Genomic DNA, 20,416 nt, shown 5'->3' on the forward strand with positions numbered 1-20,416 from the left:
TTACTATTTCAGGTCACCGTGACCTTGACCTTTGACCTAGTGACCTGAAAATCAATAGGGGTCATCTGCGAGTCATGATCAATCTACCTATGAAGTTTCATGATCCTAGGAATAAGCGTTCTTCAGTTATCATCCGTAAACCATTTTACTATTTCGGGTCACCATGAACTTGACCTTTGACCTAGTGACCTCAAAATCGATAGGGGTCATCTGCAAGTCATCATCAATGTACCTATTAAGTTTCATGATCCTAGGCATAAGCGTTCTTGAGTTATCATCCGGAAACCATTTTACTATTTCGGGTCACCGTGACCTTGACCTTTGACCTAGTGACCTCAAAATCAATAGGGGTCATCTGCAAGTCATGATCAATGTACCTATGAAGTTTCATGATCGTAGCCATTAGCGTTCTTGAGTTATCATCCGGAAACCTATTTACTATTTCAGGTCGCCGGGACCTTGACCTTTGATATAGTGACCTGAAAATCAATAGGGGTCAACTGGGAGTCATGATCAATCTACCTATCAAGTTTCATGATCCTAGGCATAAGCGTTCTTGAGTTATCATCCAGAAACCATTTTACTATTTCGGGTCACCATGACCTTGACCTTTGAACAAGTGACCTGAAAATCAATAGGGGTCATCTGTGAGTCATGATCAATGTACCTATGAAGTTTCATGATTATAGGCATAAGAGTTCTTGAATGATCATCCGGAAACCATTTTACTATTTCAGGTCACTGTGACCTTGACCTTTGACCTAGTGACCTGAAAATCAATAGGGGTCATCTGCCAGCCATTATCAATCTACCTAGGAATTTTCATGATCCTAGGCATAAGCGCTCTTGAGTAATCATCCAGAAACCATTTTACTATTTTGGGTCACTGTGACCTTGACCTTTGACCTAGTGACCTGAAAATCAATAGGGGTCATCTGCGAGTCATGATCAATCTACCTATCAAGTTTCATGATCCTAGGCCTAAGCGTTCTTGAGTTATCATCCGGAAACCCTTTTACTATTTCGGGTCACTGTGACCTTGACCTTTGATATAGTGACCTGAAAATCATTAGGGGTCATCTGCGAGTCATGATCAATCTACCTATCATGTTTCATGATCCTAGGCCCAAGCGTTCTTGAGTTATCATTCGGAAACCACCGGGTGGACGGACCGACAGACCGACCGACAGACCGACACGTGCAAAGCAATATACCCCTTTTCTTCGAAGGGGGGCATAAAAATGTTTCAGATTCACAAATTTTCGCTGCATTTATTGTATTTGTGACGCATTTATTGTGAGGTAACAGTAATTCTGAACATTTACCATGCTCTAAAATATCTATTATATACATCTTTTCAGGATTTAAAAACCTGAAAAATTATCAACTGTTGCAACCCGAAACAATTAAATAGTTTGGAGAGATTCGTAATGTTGTTATATATTGTGACACTATGAGGGTTGCTTATATAAAGTATCAAATACATCAATCATTGTATGAGCATGGATGGCCAAGTGGTCTAAGTGTGACTTTTACTCAAGGGGTCAGTGGTTCTAGCCCTGATGAGGGTCCCTTTTTTTTCTTCTTTAATTTTATTCTTGTTTTTTTACTGGAGCTTTTTACATCCAATGTTTACATATATCAAAACAAGGGCTGTTTATAAAACATGCATGCCCCCCATATGGGCTGTCAGTTGTAGTGGCAGCAATTGTGTGAATACGTTTTTTGTCACTGTGACCTTGACCTTTGACCTAGAGACCTGAAAATCAATAGGGGTCATCTGCCAGTCATGATCAATATACCTATGAAGTTTCATGATCCTAGGCGTAAGCGTTCTTGAGTTATCCTCCGGAAACAATTTTACTGTGTCGAGTCACCGTGACCTTTGACCTAGTGACCTGAAAATCAATAGGGGTCATCTGCCAGTCATGATCAATGTACCTATGAAGTTTCATGATCCTAGGCGTAAGTGTTCTTGAGTTATCATCTGGAAACCATTTTACTGGTTCAAGTCACCATGACCTTGACCTTTGACCTAGTGACCTGAAAATCAATAGAGGTCATCTGCGAGTCATGATCAATGTACCAATGAAGTTTCATGATCCTAGGCATAAGCGTTCTTGAGTTATCATCTGGAAACCATTTTACTGGTTTGAGTCACATGACCTTGACTTTTGACCTAGTGACCTGAAAATCAATAGGGGTCATCTGCGAGTCATGATCAATATACCTATGAAGTTTCATGATCCTAGGCGTAAGCGTTCTTGAGTTATCATCCGGAAACCATTCGGTGGACGGACCGACCGACATGTGCAAAACCATATACCCCCTCTTCTTCGAAGGGGAGCATAATAAAGCATTTACTGACAAACTTCAATACATGCCAAAATCTGCTAAAAAATCCCTAAAAAGTTATGTGAATACCTGGCTTGAAATTCACAAATGATACCACCAGATTATGCTGCAACCGTCCTTACATTGGTGTGCTTATTTTACTAATTGTTACACAACTTACCTCAGATTCTGACATTGTCCATAAAGAAACTGTTCCATCTCTGAAACAAATATTCATAATAAAATTATAACTTTAAAGTGCACAAAAATACAATTTAAGGCCATACCTGTATATTTGTCATCCAACATTTACAAGATTAAAAAATATGTTTGGACATTTACTTTAGTGTTTATACATAGGTATGAAGGCAAGAAAAATAGGGTACCTCCCGATTCATGTAATAAATGTTTTCTCTGTCAAACTGTATCTGTGTTTGAAAGTACTTGATAGACACTCTTATATAAAAATCAAAGTTAATGCATGGAAAGCCCATTTTGAAAGGCTAAGAAAATTGATACATTTGCAACTAGATTAATATACTTTTGAAAATGGGTGCAGTAAAATATGGTTGAAAATGAGTTTGCCATTGATGTAACTACAACAGAAATTTAAAAGATTACAAAATCATAGAGCTCAATATGACTTTGAAATAACTCATCATTATAACAAAAACAAAAAAAATTCATATAAAGATACTTAACCTGAAGAAAAAAGCATCTCTTATTTGGCCTTCAAACTTGTACTTTGCAGTTGTCATAATAACATCTTGAAGATTTCCTTGCAAATCTGGAATAGAACAAACAAGGATGATGATTTAAACATGTCAGATAAACTGTTAATTTCTAAGTTTTCTAAATCATTTAAGGGCAAACCTTGGATCTGATTTAGTAACTTCCATCGGTGGCTTCTTTTTAAACAGTTTAGATGTCAATAACTATACATGAGCATGTATTACTCTTGATATCAACCAATATAAAAACAACCCTAACTAGATCCCCCTCTTTTGTCCCTATACCAAAATAGAGACTCTAAATTAATGGATTCTTTCATAACTGGCAATAAAAGGCAATAGAGACTCTAAATTAATGGATTCTTTCATAACTGGCAATAAAAGGCAATAGAGACTCTAAACTAATGGATTCTTTCATAACTGGCAATAAAAGGCAATAGAGACTCTGAATTAATGGATTCTTTCATAACACGCAATAAAAGGCAAAAGAAACTCTAAATTAATGGATTCTTTCATAACTGGCAATAAAAGGCAAAAGAGACTCTAAATTAATGGATTCTTTCATAACTGGCAATAAAAGGCAATAGAGACTCTAAATTAATGGATTCTTTCATAACTGGCAATAAAAGGCAATAGAGTCTCTAAATTAATGGATTCTTTCATAACTGGCAATAAAACCTAAACACAGATTTCGAAACCTAAACACAAACACTAAGTTCAAGGTCAAGGTCACAGGGGTCAAAATGTGTGTGCGTATGGAAAGGCCTTGTCCATATACACATGCATACCAAATATGAAGGTTATATCTCAAGGGACATAGAAGTAATGAGCATTTTTTGAAACCTAAACACAGATTTTGAAACCTAAACGCAGACCCTAAGTTCAACGTCAAGGTCACAGGGGTAAAAATTTGTGTGCGCATGGAAAGGCCTTGTCTATATACACACGCATACCAAATATGAAGGTTATATCTCAAGGGACATAGAAGTTATGAGCATTTTTCGAAACCTAAACACAGATTTCGAAACCTAAACGCGGACCCTAAGTTCAACGTCAAGGTCACAGGGGTCAAAATATTTGTGCGTATGGAAAGGCCCTGTCCATATACACTTGCATACCAAATATGAAGGTTACATCTCAAGGGTCATAGAAGTTATGAGCAATTTTCGAAACCTAAACACAAAGTGTGACGGACAGACGGACGGACAGTCCGATCAGTATATGCTCTCCTACTGGGGGCATAAATATTTTGACCATAATTTCCCAAAAAATATTCCATCAAACTCAATAACTGGTTAAATGGGTTAACTATACAGCAATTTAATTCTCTGGCACTTTATATAATGTAAACTTAAGAATGCAATTTAACATGCAATTATAAGCAATTGGTATACTGTTATTTCTAATCATCTTGATAATGTTTATTTTTTCTCAATTTCATGGTCCATTGCGCTTGTTTTCCCCAATAAAAAGGAAGAGCCAGTAAAATATAAAGCAATTTTTTTTTAAAGCTGCAACAGGATACTATACAGTTTTTTGCCAGCTTTGTTGTTACCACAGACCTGTTGGCATGTCCACAATCCTGTAAGTGTCTTGACTGACAATCTCTTTGGCCAGTGACTCTAGGTTGAGCTCCTGACCCACAGGATATGTTGCCACTCGATTGTACTGCAACACATCCTACAACAAACACATCCGAAATATACTGTATACTGTACTATATACTGTATACTGAATATACTGTATAACCTAAAAAGAGTTGCCTTGAAGCATTCAGGTTATAATGTTATCTGCAATTTAGTTTTAAACAAGGGACAAAATTGTCTCAAAACCAGGTTTTCAATTTGAACAAAAGTCTGATAAAGGGAGACAACTCAAACTGAACTGATTGTTTATAATTAACTTCCTTTTTTTCAAAATTAATAATTATATTTTTAGTCGTGGTGACCTTGACCTTAGAGATATTCAAATAATTATTTTGTGCAACACACCGTCCAATGATGGTGAACAAATGTGCCAAATGATTTTAAACTCTCACAATGAATGACATAGTTATGGCCCGGATAAGCTCATTTATGGCTATTTTTGACCTTTGAACTGAAAATGTAACCTTGACCTGGAGATATCGACATAATTCTTTTGCGCGACACACCGTCTAATGATGGTGAACAAATTTGCCAAATGATTTTAAAATCTCACAATGAATGACATAGTTATGGCCCGGACAAGCTCATTTATGGCCATTTTTGACCTTTGAACTCAAAGTGTGACCTTGACGATATTAACGTAATTCTTTCGCGCAACACACCGTCTAATGATGGTGAACAAATGTGTCTAATGATTTTAAAATCTAACTATGAACGACAAAGCTATGGCCCAGACAATCTTGTTTCGCCATCCGGCCAGCCAGCACGCCCGCCCGCCCACCGACATTTGCCAATCTAATAACCAGTTTTTTCCTTCTGAAAACCTGGTTAAAAATACCAGTTGTGGACAAAAACAAAATAAAGTATTTAAATGCTTCACAGTCACACAAATCAAGTTGTCGTTCTAAGAGATAAATCTTAATTGCACTTGAAGAGGTTTCTGAAGTTGAGAAAAGTAATTTCAGTTGTAAATAACAACACAAAATTGGAAATCATTTATGGCGATATTTCAATGTCTGATGTATGAAAAGATCAAGAAATTACCTCCACTACACGAATTTTCTTTTTTGTTTTCATTTTCATGAGAGGCTTGGTGAGGACTTTCTTGGCTACATCTTGGTTAGCAGCCGTTGATGACATTACAGAATAACAAACTTTAATCTGATCCCACAATAACACGGGTCCAGATTTTATATATGACTTTCTTCCCAGAGTCTGCATTATCTGATCCCACAATAACACGGGTCCAGATTTTATATATGACTTTCTTCCCAGAGAATGCATTATGGGCATGTTGCCTGATTTCCTTTCTAAAAATGTGTATGTGTTTGGATTAGCTTTCCTATTTACATGTAAAGATAAACACCTACTATGCACAACACACGTCAGTGCAGAAATGTTCAAAGAGTTTGTCAAGAAGCCTGTGCCTCCATTTAGTATGTTGAAGTTTGATCCAACTGCATTCGCCCTATTAACTGGACGTGCTTTTGACCCAAGCATACAACTGCTCAAAAGGTTTTTGTTCAGAATATTCATGATTAGAATCCTGGACATCTGAAAAAAAAATCAGAAATCATTATATACTTGTTCATAAAGATACAACATACCCTCACAATCACATTGTCATGGGTCATTATTATTATTGTGAAAAATGTGATTTTCTGTATATCTTACCTTAAGTCATTTGTCAAGGGATCTAACAGACTCCTTGTTGATATAACCAGGGATCTAACAGACTCTTACATTATATAACCAGGGATCTAACAGACTCCTTGTTGATATAACCAGGGATCTAACAGACTCTTACATTATATAACCAGGGATCTAACAGACTCCTAGGTGATATAACCAGGGATCTAACAGACTCCTACATGATATAACCAGGGATCTAACAGACTCCTAGGTGATATAACCTGGGATCTAACAGACTCCTACGTGATATAACCAGGGATCTAACAGACTGCTACATGATATAACCAGGGATCTAACAGACTTCTAGGTGATATAACCAGGGATCCAACAGACTCCTACATGATATAACCAGGGATCTAACAGACTCCTAGGTGATATAACCAGGGATCTAACAGACTCCTACATGATATAACCAGGGATCAAACAGACTCCTACGTGACATAACCAGGGATCTAACAGACTCCTACATTATATAACCAGGGATCTAACAGACTCTTAGGTGATATAACCTGGGATCTTACAGACTCCTACATGATATAACCAGGGATCTAACAGACTGCTACATGATATAACCAGGGATCTAACAGACTCCTACATGATATAACCAGGGATCTAACAGACTCCTACATGATATAACCAGGGATCTAACAGACTCCTACGTGATATAACCAGGGATTTAACAGACTCCTACGTGATATAACCAGGGATCTAACAGACTCCTACGTGATATAACCAGGAATCTAACAGACTCCTACATGATATAACCTGGGATCTAACAGACTCCTAGGTGATATAACCAGGCATCTAACAGACTCCTAGGTGATATAACCAGGGATCTAACAGACTCCTACATGATATACCCAGGGATCTAACAGACTCCTACATGATGTAACCAGAGATCTAACAGACTCCTAGGTGATATAACCAGGGATCTAACAGACTCCTAGGTGATATAACCAGGGATCTAACAGACTCCTACATGATAAAACCAGAAATCTAACAGACTCCTAGGTGATATAACCAGGGATCTAACAGGCTCCTAGGTGATATAACCAGGGATCTAACAGACTCCTAGGTGATATAACCAGGGATCTAACAGACTCCTAGGTGATATAACCAGGGATCTAACAGACTCCTACATGATATAACCAGAAATCTAACAGACTCCTAGGTGATATAACTAGAAATCTAACAGACTCCTAGGTGATATAACCAGGGATCTAACAGACTCCTAGGTGATATAACCAGGGATCTAACAGACTCCTACGTGATATAACCAGGGATCTAACAGACTCCTACGTGATATAACCAGGAATCTAACAGACTCCTACGTGATATAACCTGGGATCTAACAGACTCCTAGGTGATATAACCAGGGATCTAACAGACTCCTAGGTGATATAACCAGGGATCTAACAGACTCCAACATGATATAACCAGGGATCTAATAGACTCCTACGTGATATAACCAGGGATCTAACAGACTCCTACATGATATAACCAGAAATCTAATAGACTCCTAGGTGATATAACCAGACATCTAACAGACTCCTAGGTGATATAACCAGGGATTTAACAGACTCCTAAGTGATATAACCAGGGATCTAACGACGACTACACAAGCTAGTTTAAAGGGAAGAAATTTTGGAATTTTAGTAGCTTAAACAAATGCACTGATTATATTTATTTATTATAACAGCCGTTAACCGGCTAGACAGTCCCTATAGGAAAGGCTATATGCACAGAGCCTTACGACTAGCCACTGCCTATTTTATATTGATAACTATCAGCCAGTTGCAAAGCCAGTTGCCCAAAGACCTTATCTTTCGGGCACTTACATTTGTACGATTGTCATGATTTACTATGACAACCTAATTTTTCATTAAAATTAATTATGATATGTGCTTTGTAATAATGATTAATCAAATTTACTTAAATGCAAAAGCTTATATTTAATTTGATAACATGTTTTTGGAAGCAGATAAACGGAACTGTTTCGCATATAAAAAAATTGATCTTGTGTTCATGGTCATGGTGTTAAACAATGTTAATTAATTATACATTTAATTTAATTTGTTATCCCATCCAATAGTATTGATAAGAAAAAAGATACCACAATAATATTCAATGTATGCTCCTTTTTCCAGTTTATGCTTTACGTTAAATAAGTCCTCATGGTTAAACCGTATCCTATCACACTTAAATGTACGATACCGTTTGGGTACGAACATAGGTGCACAGTTGATTGCGAAACGCAGCGAGTAAAGATCTGACGCAATGACAGGCGGTTAAAAACACACATTTTCATTGCTAGTACGTGAGTTTTGTATAGTTAAGGTGAATATATTATTTATAATGTTTACCGAGTTGATGACATATCTAAACAATATTGAATGAATTTGATATTTTCAGCAAAGTAGCGAAAATTCAGTACAATAGTAATTGATTAACACACCGGTTTAATGGATGTTACCATCAAGACACATTAATACCACCAAAGATCTTCCTTATTATCTAGCAGGGCCATAGGCAAGAATTTTCGACTCGGGGGGGGGGGGGGGGGTAAGCCGGGAGGGTGCGGGGGGGGGGGGTCTTCTCGTAGGGGAATATATCAAATATATCAAGTAAATAAGCACCTTTGAGTTTCTGAAGTCTTAATCTTTACATATTGGTGTGAACAGCATTTTCATAAATATAACCATAATACGTTTTTTGTTCTTCTTTGAATTTAAGTCTCCTCTAAAGTTTCAAAGTTAATTCCTAATAAAATCTTTATCATTTACAACACAGTTTTACTTTCATCACCATCAAAACAGATAAACCATCAACATTTTAAGCAACTGTGACATTATATTGGACCTTGAAACTTTTTCTATAATAACCGTTTTCCGTAGTTTTTTTACGGAGCTGTATCAGATATTGAGCTGATGTTTGGTATGCAAGTGTACCTATATGACTTAAAGATAAAGTGTGAAATTCGTTCCAGCCCATTGATATTTGGCGAAGTAATGGGCCTTGGACTTAAAATTGCACTATAATAACCGTTTTCCTGAGGGTTTGCTCGCGACTCTTTCAGATATTAAGCTGGTTATAATGCCTGTAAATTTATAAGTGTTAGACATAATTGGAATGTCCTTGATGTTTACGTTATCGACGCGCGTTAAGTGTTTGTTTTTTAATTTTCAGTCTAAATGTATTGAACAAGATCCCTCTCTGGTGAACTGTGGTACAGTCGGCCCCAATTTCACAATGGCTGCTATTATAAACATCATATGGTCGTTTTTTATCAAACAATCAGCACCTGTGCGAGGAAATTTACAGAATAATCCGTTACCTCCACGCTGCCATATAGAGCTGTCTGCAGACGATATTGCTGGGCGGTCGGTTTTTGTAATTGGCGACGTGCACGGCTGTTATGATGAGCTTCAAGAACTCATGAGAACAGCTACAGATGTGGCACCAAATATAATGTTTATATTAGTTGGGGACCTTGTGAACCGCGGACCTGACAGTGTAGCTGTGGTACGTGAGGTGAGCGGACGGTCTGGACAGGTATACGCTGTCAGAGGAAACCACGACGAGAGCGCTATTAGACAAGCTCGACTCTACCGCGAGAATCCAAACTATATCCTTCCAGAAAAGTATTCATGGGTGAAAGATTTAAACGATCATGATTACAAATTTTTGAATGAGCTTCCATACACGATTTCACTGCCTTCGCTAGACGCTCTTGTTGTACATGCAGGACTCATCCCTTGCCGTTCATTGGAGCTTCAAATGCTGAATGATCTTACTAATATTAGAAACATCGTAATAGATGATGAAGGAACCTTAACTGGTACTAACTCACACGCTGACGGTATCCCTTGGATCAAAACTTGGCGCGGTCCGGAGCACGTGTACTTTGGCCACGACGCCCGGCGGAAGTTGCAGGAGGAGCCATTTGGTACAGGTCTTGACACCGGTTGCTGTCATGGCGGCTCCTTAACGGGCAAGTTTATAAATGGACCGAACACGTTCTTGAGCGTTAAATCTAAGCAACCTAATCCCCATGTCTAAAAGTTACCTATATTAATATTATATTCTGTCACAATCATGCGCAATTTTTATATTTCAACATACATGTATTTGTTGACATTTCACTATGGAACACTGTCGTGGTTTGAAATTATTTCAAAATGAACGTCACTGTCGCATTTAATGTCTTTCACACCAATAATGTCAAATATTTTGGTACAATGTATGTTTTAAAGAGTGATTTTACTCATTCAATAACTATTTACACAATGGGTATTGTTATAAAAAATTGGTATTATTCCGCTCGAATTGTTTTGTTAACGTTGCACCGAGTCTATGCTCGAAAATAAAAACATGTGAAAATCTAGCCCATATGTATGCGATGTAAAGCAGCTTTAAGGGACTCTGTATATATCATATACATGTATAAACCATTAATATATCGTCAAATGGATAAACCGTATTGAAGTTTGTTTTTGTTTTTTAAAGATCGTAAAATCAATGATATAAAGAGAATTGTGTTGAATTATACATGTTCGAGGATATTTTTGTTCTGCACTAGTGTGCATCTCAAGCATTTCAATTTATAAAGTAAGGATAGTTTTTGTGATTTATTCCTACATAATGTATGCATTTTTTATCATTTATCTATAGATAAAGGAAATAGTTATGTGAAAATAAAGGTCGTCGGCTTCACATGTATCATCCATACATATTTCAAATATTTATTCTCGCGCCTTTAACAAATATACATTGTTTAATGCTTTATATTTGTAGTATCGGATATCACTGTTATCTTGCTTAATACATTTGACAAAATGTAAGAATTATTTATTACATAAGCCAAACATCATTTCTTTATTTTACTTTTAAAGAGGCTTATGAAGTGTCTTATAACATGTACCCGGATAAAGTGATTTGTCAGGAACGGGAAATTTCATTACTTAATTGAAGTTATGGTTTTTAATGCACATGTAACCATTTTTAGCTCATCTATTTTTTGAAAAAAAATTATGGGCTATTGTCATCACCTTGGCGTCGGCGTCCGATTAAGTTTTGTGTTTAGGTCCACTTTTCTCAGAAAGTATCAGTGCTATTGCATTCAAACTTGGTACACTTACTTACTATCATGAGAGGACTGGGCAGGCAAAGTTAGATAACTCCGGCATGTATTTTGACAGAATTATGTGCACTTTTTATACTTAGAAAATTGAAAATTTGGTTAAGTTTTGTGTTTAGGTCCATTTTATTCCTTAAGTATCAAAGCTATTGCTTTCATACTTGCAACACTTACTAACTATCATAAGGGGACTGTGCAGGCAAAGTTATGTAACTCTGACCGGCATTTTGACAGAATTATGTGCCCTTTTTATACTTAAAAAATTGAAAATTTGGTAAAGTTGTGTATAGGTCCTTTTTATTTCTAAAGTATTAAAGCTATTGCTTTCATACTTGCAACACTTACTAACTATCTTAAGGGGACTGTACAGGCACAGTTATATAACTCCGACTGGCATTTTGACAGAATTATGGGCCCTTTATATTTAGAAATTGAAAATTTGATTTTAGTTTTGTGTTTTGGTTCTTTTTACTCCTTAAGTATCATAGATATTGCTTTCATACTTGGAACACTCGCAAACTATCATAAGGGGACAGTACAGGACAAGTTGTATAACTCTGGTTGTCATTTTGATGGAATTATGGCTCTTTTTTGACTTTGAATATATGATTTAACGTGTGTTTAGATCAACTTAACTTCTCAAGTATCAAGGCTATTGCTTTCAAACTTCAAATAATGACTCTCATGCTATCATGAGGGTACTGTACCTGGCAAGTTGAATTTTACCCTGACCTTTGAATGACCTTGACTATCAAGGTCAAATTATTAAATTTTGCTAAAATTGCCATAACTTCTTTATTTATGGTTAGATTTGATTGATACTTTGACATAACAACTCTTACCTGACATACACCAATAGACTCCACCCAAACCATCCCCCAAGCCCCCCACCCCAGAATCCCTCCCCCATTTTTTTCATTTTTTGTAAAGATCATCTAATAAATGACTACACCATCACACTATACCCCCCTCCACCGCCCCCCCCCCCCATTTTTTTGAAACATGGTTAAAAAACAAAAATATTTTTTTGTTTGTTTGAATAACCGTCCAACCATCCCACCCAAGAATACCCCCCCCCCCCCCAAAAAAAAATAGTATTTTGCATTTTTTTTGCATTGTTTCCCTATTTTTGGAATATAATGTAGTAAATGACTACACACCCACACTATACACCCCTCTCCACCCCATCCCTCCCTCCTTTGTGATTGAAGTATTGAGATAGGTCCCTTCACCTTTAAAAGAGAAGTAGATGAGCGGTCTGCACCCGCAAGGCGGTGCTCTTGTTACTTCTTATATTGGTTTAAATATGTATGTTTAAACCTTATTTACATTCGATAATTTTGGAGTATGATAATATCTGCATTGGCCGAATACCTTTGTAACAATATTTATTGTTTATAAGTAGTTCTTGTTTCGGTTAAGCAATTTTAAGCGATAGCGTTGAAATGAAGATTTCCAGACTGACTGTGCACTGACCTGTGCATGTGTACTGTATTTAAGCAGATTTAAGCAGATTGCTCGATTGCACTGCTAGAGTGCTTGCTTATTTATAAAACATAATACTTTAAAATGTTTGAATGTCATTTTAAATGTTGAGAATACAAAACAATGTAAATTATTTTATGTAAGTATATCAGGATATTGAACAAAAGCGAAAAGCACTAATCATATGGTTTACAATAAACTAGTGCGCAGAATGTATAGAGGTTAATTGTTTACTGTAAAAACACAGTATTTAATGATTAACGCTCTGCAACACACGAAGAGTCACATGCAAACTGTATTTCGTACGAGAGTTGAGTAATGAACACTTTTATCCGCTTTACTATTGTTTACAAGATAAAACAAGATGTGTTTGTGAAACACAATGTCCCCCTATATGATGTTTGACATTGTAGGATGACCTTGACCTTGTGAAGGATGACCTTGACCTTGACCTTTCACCACTCAAAATGTGCAGCTCCATGAGATACACATGCATGCCAAATATCAAGTTGCTATCTTCAATATTGCAAAAGTATTCATAAAATAAGCGATTTGGGCCACATATATTTGACCTCTGACCTTGAAGGATGACCTTGACCTTTCACCACTCAAAATGAGCAGCTCCATGAGATGCACATGCATGCCAAATATCAAGTTGCTATCTTCAATATTGCAAAAGTATTCATAAAATGAGCGATTTTGGCCACATATAATTGACCTCTGACCTTGAAGGATGACCTTGACCTTTCACCACTCAAAATGTGCAGCTCCATGAGATACACATGCATGCCAAATATCAAGTTGCTATCTTCAATATTGCAAAAGTATTCATAAAATGAGCGATTTTGGCCACATATATTTGACCTCTGACCTTGAAGGATGACCTTGGCCTTGACCTTTCACCACTCAAAATGTGCATCTTCATGAGATACACATGCATGCCAAATATGAAGTTGCTATCTTCAATATAGCAAAAGTTATTGCAAAATGTTAAAGTTGGCGCAAACAGACAGACAGACCAACAGACCAACAGACAGGGCAAAAACAATATGTCCCCCACTACTATAGTGGGGGACATAAATATGTTCACGCTGAAAATTCAGTTTACATCATTTAGAAACACAATGATTCATGCCTTCAAATGCGCCGATGCAGAATAAAAATCTATTTTGTTGAGCTGTATTTTATTTTCTTAAGATTTTATTATGCTCTCCCCCCAAAAAAAATGGGGGGGGGGAGCATATAGTCGCCGCTTCGTCCGTCCGTCCGTGTGTCCGTCCGTGCACAATTTTTGTCCGGGCTTTTTCTCAGCAACTAATGACCGGAATTCAATGAAACTTTATGGGAAGCTTCACTATCAAGAGGAGATGTGCATATTATCAGCGGGTTCTGGTCTGATGATTTTTCACAGAGTTATGGCCCTTTGAAATTTTCTATTAACTGTTCATATAGTGCAATTCTTGTCCGGGCTATTTCTCAGCAACTAATGACCAGAATTCAATGAAACTTTATGGGAAGCTTCACCACCAAGAGATGTGCATATTATCAGCGGGTTCTGGTCGGATGATTTTTCACAGAGTTATGGCCCTTTGAAATTTTCCATTAACTGTACAAATAGTGCTATTCTTGTCCGGGCTATTTCTCAGCAGCTAATGACCGGAATTCAATGAAACTGTATGGGAAGCTTTACTACCAAGAGGAGATGTGCATATTATCAGCGGGTTCAGGTCGGATGATTTTTCACAGAGTTATGATCCTTTGAAATTTTTATATAAAAAAATTATTGTCCCCCCCAACTTCTGTGCCCTCAAGAGGTTTCCTTTTATCTGAATATATATATATATATATATATATATATATATATATATATATATATATATATATATATATAGTGCAATATTGTGACAAAAAAAACCTTTGAGGAGAATCACCCGTCTTCGACGGTTTATTGTTTGATATAACATTTTTGGCGAACAATGACTAGTACGCCGAAACAAGGGCCTTAGGCCATCGAAGGGTCGAGCAAGGTGTCATGTTTGTTATTCACGTGCAACCTTATTGTGAATTTGGCCTGATTGTTTTTACTTTTTTAACTATATTTGTTATTTGTATCGAATGTATAATTATGCATTACATTTTGATTGTGCTTTATGTTCGATCAAAAGGCTTTGAACTTATATACTACAAGAAAAATATATTGCTATTGCTTGGTTGGACACAAATAATTGTTTAAAGGTTTTATTGCTAAGGTATTGCAAATGACTGCGTTGGGCATTTATAATACGACACATGTTACATACAGCATAATAAATACATTAAACGCATTCAAGTTAACGAACATCTAAATAGCATTTTGAACTTTATGGTATTGATAAACACAAACAATATTTGCGACTTAAATGTTAGGTTTTCAACAACGATCAGTGAAATGCGCAGGTATCTGCAATGATAGAGGTATGGGGTCAGATTTATAAAAGTGGAAACCCTAACTCATGTACGAGTTATGTGTTTTAAAATTCTGCTTCGTCAGAAGATCGTCTACTATGTCCTTGGACCCCGGTGGCCCCTTTCGTGTCGATGACTCCGTTTATCGCCGGCTTCACTTTCTCTGCCGCCGCCTCCGAGCGTTTTTCTGGCACGGGATTCTCGATGCGCGCGTGCTTGTATTCCAGCAGCTAATTCAGGACGACTCTTTCCGCCTTATATTGATTTTCGGTAAGAAGGGACTTCCTTGAAACTAAAAATACCATAAAAGCGGAATGTGTTGTCCCTGATTAGCCTGTGCGGACTGCACAGGCTAATCTGGGACGACACTTTACGCACATGCATTAAGCCCAGTTTCCTCAGAACGCGACTCATACAATATAATATTATGTTATTATGCAACATAAACTACACGTTTGTCTAAATATAAGGATTGACTACAACGGACTATATACACGACGACAACTGTTTACTAGACAACCTCATTTACCTACTTACTAGTGTCGAACAGATAACCTAATTCACATTTAGTAACAAGTGTTCACCAAAAGCCCATTTTACCTTCTTACTAGAGTTTAGTTGATAAACTCATTTACCTACTTTTTAGTGTTGATCAGAAAACCTGATTTACCAACTTACTAGTTGACAAGATAACATCATGTTCCAACTTACTTACTAGTGTTGACCAGAAAACCTGAATTACCAACTTACTTGTGTTCGATTTGCCATTGTCGGCTCGGGTACTACTTACATGTACCACGGGTACGGTAAATATACTTAAATGTACCCGGTCAATATTTTACTGTACCCGAATTGTATTTCCGCCCATAATCCAATGTCGTAAAACGCGCTACCGATAGCCGTAAAACGATATTGTTTATCGTAAAGGGGCCGTCCAACAGACGCGAAACGATATTTTGGGAAACTATGAGGATTGCTTATATAGCTATAAAATACATCCGATCGAATTATGAGCGTGGATGGTCGAGTGGTCTAGGCGGGAGGCTTTTTACTCCAGGACTCCAGGGGTCAGTGGTTCGAGCCCTGTTGACGTTTACTTTTTTACCTTTTTTCGGCGTAAGCTGCATAAGCCAGCTTTTCACCTTAGCCTGACCTTTGTAAGTGTCCAATAAAATTCCAATAAAATTTCCCGCGGCTAGGTACGAATGAATACACTTCATTTATTCCATTGGCTGATTTGAGTTTACCACCAGAACATTGGAAACATATCCGCGTCTTTGTAACACTGTTTTACTGTATGAAACAATTTTATCTCGAATGAAAAGGCTTAATAGATAGAACAGTTTTACACTCAATTCTCGACATCAATACAGTTTGTGCGTACACCTTTTATTTTCAGAGTATTACCAGCGCAAGAGCGTTTATACTTAAAAGGCTATGTTCTCATATTTAGTACTTACTTCCTTATTCCTGTCAACATGTTAACATGTAAAAGTATAAAGAGCAATGGAAGCGAGGCCTCACTTTAAAGCATTGCATTTCAACCCGCGAGGTATATCGGGTCAATTCGCGGACATTCAGAGTTTATATACAGGTCATCATCGGAGTTGGCGGCCAGTAAAATAATCGTTATATAATAAAGACGCTATCCGTGAACTAGGTGACCTGGAATTTTCTTTAGACCAGAAATATGTTAAATGAAGATATTCAGCAATATAATTATGGTATGTAAATAATAGATTCTTAATGTGTTTTCAACAATACAATGATAAATATTATTGTTGATAAATTTAACAATAATTATTCGTCCATATTGCCTAATGTACTAAAGTGATATTATGAGCATGTAACAGTTTATAGGTGTCTATCGCAACCGTTGATTATTTTTGATGTTTCTACTTCATATACACTTATATTAATTAATGTAGCATCATCATACTAAAACAATATACCAGAAAGAGAAAAATAATGCATTTGAATATCAACCGTACTTTCGTTTGACAACTGATCATGCGTTTACGAGTTGAACCTAAATTTAGTTTTAGTGCAGATTTGTTCATACGACACAAAGACACGAAATTGTTTTACGGATCATTTCAGCTTACAGGACTGGGTGGGTCACGTAAGAATATCGAATATAAAATATATTTTTATAAACAACTGGTAGCAAGGTGAGTTGCAGATAATTAATCAGTAACCACATTTTAACTAACTATTTTGACCTGTTAATTCTTTTCAGCTCAATTCAACAGTGCAAAATGCCCATAATATCACTTTAAGCATTAGCACGATGATAATTGATACTGTTAATAATCGAATCAAATAGCAATGCCCGACAAACCACTAAAACAGGTTTGTTCTTCTTGTGGTTTTCTGTTTTGTATCTATAGGTTTTTGACCAGCAATATGTTATAATGTAAAATAAGCCGCGAAAACTCCCCGTAACATCCCGTACTGCGTGTGATGCAGCTAAGAACTGCACAGAAAAAGACATTCGCTATCCTTGATCTCATTCATTAAACTATTTACGCCGTATATCTTTTTTAAAGATATTTCTTGTTAAAATTGTATTCTTGTTTTTTTACAGGATATTTTAGTTCAAATGTTTAAATTTATCAATATAAAGCATTTAATGACAAGCTTCAATACATGCCAAAATCTGTTGGACGGCCCCTTTAAACAAACTTCTCATTTTTTTAAAAACTGCATCAACATGCTTTTTGAGTTTGAGTTCCGATAATATAGATGCCATTTTACAGAAAATTTACATAAATGTGAACATAATTAATTTAAAAAAAGCCGACAACGACCGATTAAGCGTTAAAATTCCCGGGTACGTGTAAGTATATTTACCGTACCCGGGGTACATGTACGTATACCTAAGAGTACCCGGGGTACAAGTAAGTAGTCGAGTCTTACTAGTGTTGACCAGATAACATCATTTATCTACTTACTAGTGTTAACCAGATTGCCCAATTTACCTACTTACTAGTGTTGACCAGATTGCCCCATTAACCTACTTACTAGTGTTGACCAGATTGCCCCATTTACCTACTTACTAGTGTTGACAAGATCGCCCCATTTACCTACTTACTAATGCTTACCAGACCGTGTAATTCCCCAGATCTGGGAAAGTGGCCATGTCCATTTGGAATTGGCAAAAAAAATCATATTGTTTTGACTAAAATTGGAAAATGAGTGTTGTCGTTTTGCTAACACATGCTTTAAAATAGATGTATAAATTGTGTTCACTAAGTAGTTACTAATGTTAAACAAATAGCGCTGGATGGGAGATAAGGTCAATTTGGCAAGTTATTAAAAATACTTTTTCAAACCTTTGATTGATAATTTTTAATCCAATGTGAGAACAATGTATTTTTTTTTCCATTTGGAATGGGTTGCGATAATGGACCCGCATTAAAACGAAAAAAACAAACAATGGCAGATATTTTGCTTTAGCTACTTTGCTACTGATAGAATAAAAAAACACGTTGTACCAAGATAGTTTGCGTGTTGGAGTCCTTCCTTGGTGTGCCAGGACAGGCGGTGCTTGTTGGCGAGGATAGCGGCGGTGACAGTGCTGCCGTTGTTTCCGCCCAGCCCTAACAGCATCACACCTAGCTTGGGTACCTGTAGAAAGACGTGTATATACATAAGTAAAGACGGAAAAGGGCACCGTGTTATGAACCCATAAGAAAGGTCACCAAACTTGTTTGGGCTATTTGAAGGCTTCTACACAGAGCTTATTATGTTGTCTGTCTACAAGCGGCGAAATACTAAAGTTTTTTCTGAGGTAAATTGTAGGCATATTTTTGATTATGAAGACCCAGAATTCTCGGAAAGTCGCTTATGTGGAATAAGAGTATGCTTTTCTAAACGTTTGCAGGACGAGAGTTCGTATATTCATATGTATACAATATACAAAAGAGCATAACGTGAAAATAGGCAAATTAGGGCCTATACCGATCACATACTGATATGTCAGCGACAGTGACCACGTTTTCTCACCTTTCGCTGCGTTCTGAACGTGTACTTGGTGTTGACGGGCGTAGCTATGTAGGCGCCCTTGGCGTCCCTGCGGACGGCTGTGTTTGTGTACGTGTAGTCCGCCTCCAGGTATTCTGGGCTGTAACGAACCCGGGGCTCTCCACGCGAACTGGGAAGGCCATTTCCAATTGATGTCAATCGATCACTACAAGAAAGATGTATTATAGCTCAACTGCTCTTGGTCTTATTTAAACGCTCTCTAGTAAGTTTCCTGAGTAAACCCAGTCTTTGGGGAAAAAAACACAAAAAAACAATAGGTACAAACCCGTACGATGTTGCAAGCATACATAGTTTATTAAAATAATGTTAGAACTTAGAAATAGCCAGTTGTAAGCAAGACCGCTGAGTTAAAATGGAAAACTTACAAGCTTGTTGTTTAAACAACTGCAATCAGACGGTTAAAATCCTATGAAAGTCGTTTGAGTTAACAAACTTGGGGGTTCAACGAGAAGTGAGACATATACGCTTGATCTTAAGGCAACGTGCACCGGGTACGCGATTTATAATCGTGCTATGTGAAATTTGAACCGTTGTATATAATCTAGTACATATTGTCAAGTTTAAACCTATAAACCAGTCGGTCGTTATCTAGGTTAGTGAAACCGCAAATAGCGTAAGAATGATATATCAATACAAAGTTAACCGATATTTAATTTTGCTACAATCATTATGACTTCGATACTGATATTCAGCATAAATATTACATGTTTAAGTATCGCATCTGTATTGTGCGTTTTTTTCAAAAATGAATGTGTGCAAGGCGAGACAGTTTTATCATATAGAGGCAAAATAGTCGATTGTGTACACGAACATCTCCAAAATGTTCATTGACAGAAAGCTCGACAGTCTTTTTTTTTACATATTTTGTTAATAAATTATAAGTAAAGTGTAATTCTTCA

The 20,416-nt window shown here is 36.9% G+C and overlaps 2 protein-coding genes and 1 long non-coding RNA gene across 7 annotated transcripts in view; 1 reads left to right on the top strand and 2 right to left on the bottom strand.

The window, feature by feature from the left end:
* LOC127840609 (required for meiotic nuclear division protein 1 homolog) overlaps positions 1-8,635 on the bottom strand; it is a 29,980-nt gene extending 21,345 nt beyond the window's left edge. The window contains exons 1-5 of one of the 3 annotated variants that reach the window (XM_052369028.1): positions 8,563-8,635; positions 6,082-6,265; positions 4,628-4,745; positions 3,037-3,121; positions 2,516-2,555 (exon numbers count right to left, since the gene is read on the bottom strand). In XM_052369028.1, coding sequence (XP_052224988.1) covers positions 2,516-2,555; positions 3,037-3,121; positions 4,628-4,637 — 135 coding nt within the window. In that variant the 5' untranslated portion in view covers positions 4,638-4,745; positions 6,082-6,265; positions 8,563-8,635. Of the gene's footprint in view, positions 1-2,515; positions 2,556-3,036; positions 3,122-4,627; positions 4,746-5,755; positions 5,930-6,081; positions 6,266-8,516 lie in introns of those variants that run through there. The other 2 variants (XM_052369036.1, XM_052369021.1) reach the window with 2 other exon arrangements.
* LOC127840632 (bis(5'-nucleosyl)-tetraphosphatase PrpE [asymmetrical]-like) lies at positions 8,610-10,883 on the top strand. Of its 2 annotated transcripts, none has more exons than XM_052369047.1 (2): positions 8,610-8,716; positions 9,590-10,883. In XM_052369047.1, the coding sequence occupies exon 2, from the start codon at positions 9,653-9,655 to the stop codon at positions 10,460-10,462; it is 810 nt and encodes a 269-aa protein (XP_052225007.1). In that variant the 5' UTR covers positions 8,610-8,716; positions 9,590-9,652; the 3' UTR covers positions 10,463-10,883. The 2 variants fall into 2 exon arrangements, with proteins under 2 accessions (XP_052225007.1, XP_052225014.1); XM_052369054.1 differs by having other exon boundaries at positions 8,631-8,740.
* A 4,364-nt stretch (positions 10,884-15,247) lies between these two features.
* LOC127840783 (uncharacterized) lies at positions 15,248-20,206 on the bottom strand. 2 transcript variants are annotated; one of them, XR_008030543.1, is made up of 4 exons: positions 19,883-20,206; positions 19,479-19,662; positions 18,968-19,100; positions 15,248-15,762 (listed from the first exon to the last, which is right to left on the bottom strand). It is a non-coding gene; the product is annotated as an uncharacterized LOC127840783 (long non-coding RNA). The 2 variants fall into 2 exon arrangements; XR_008030542.1 differs by lacking the exon at positions 19,883-20,206 and having other exon boundaries at positions 19,479-19,708.
* Positions 20,207-20,416: the final 210 nt, after the last annotated feature.

Source organism: Dreissena polymorpha, chromosome 1 (assembly GCF_020536995.1).
Source record: "Dreissena polymorpha isolate Duluth1 chromosome 1, UMN_Dpol_1.0, whole genome shotgun sequence".
NCBI classification, from domain to species: Eukaryota; Metazoa; Mollusca; class Bivalvia; order Myida; family Dreissenidae; genus Dreissena; species Dreissena polymorpha.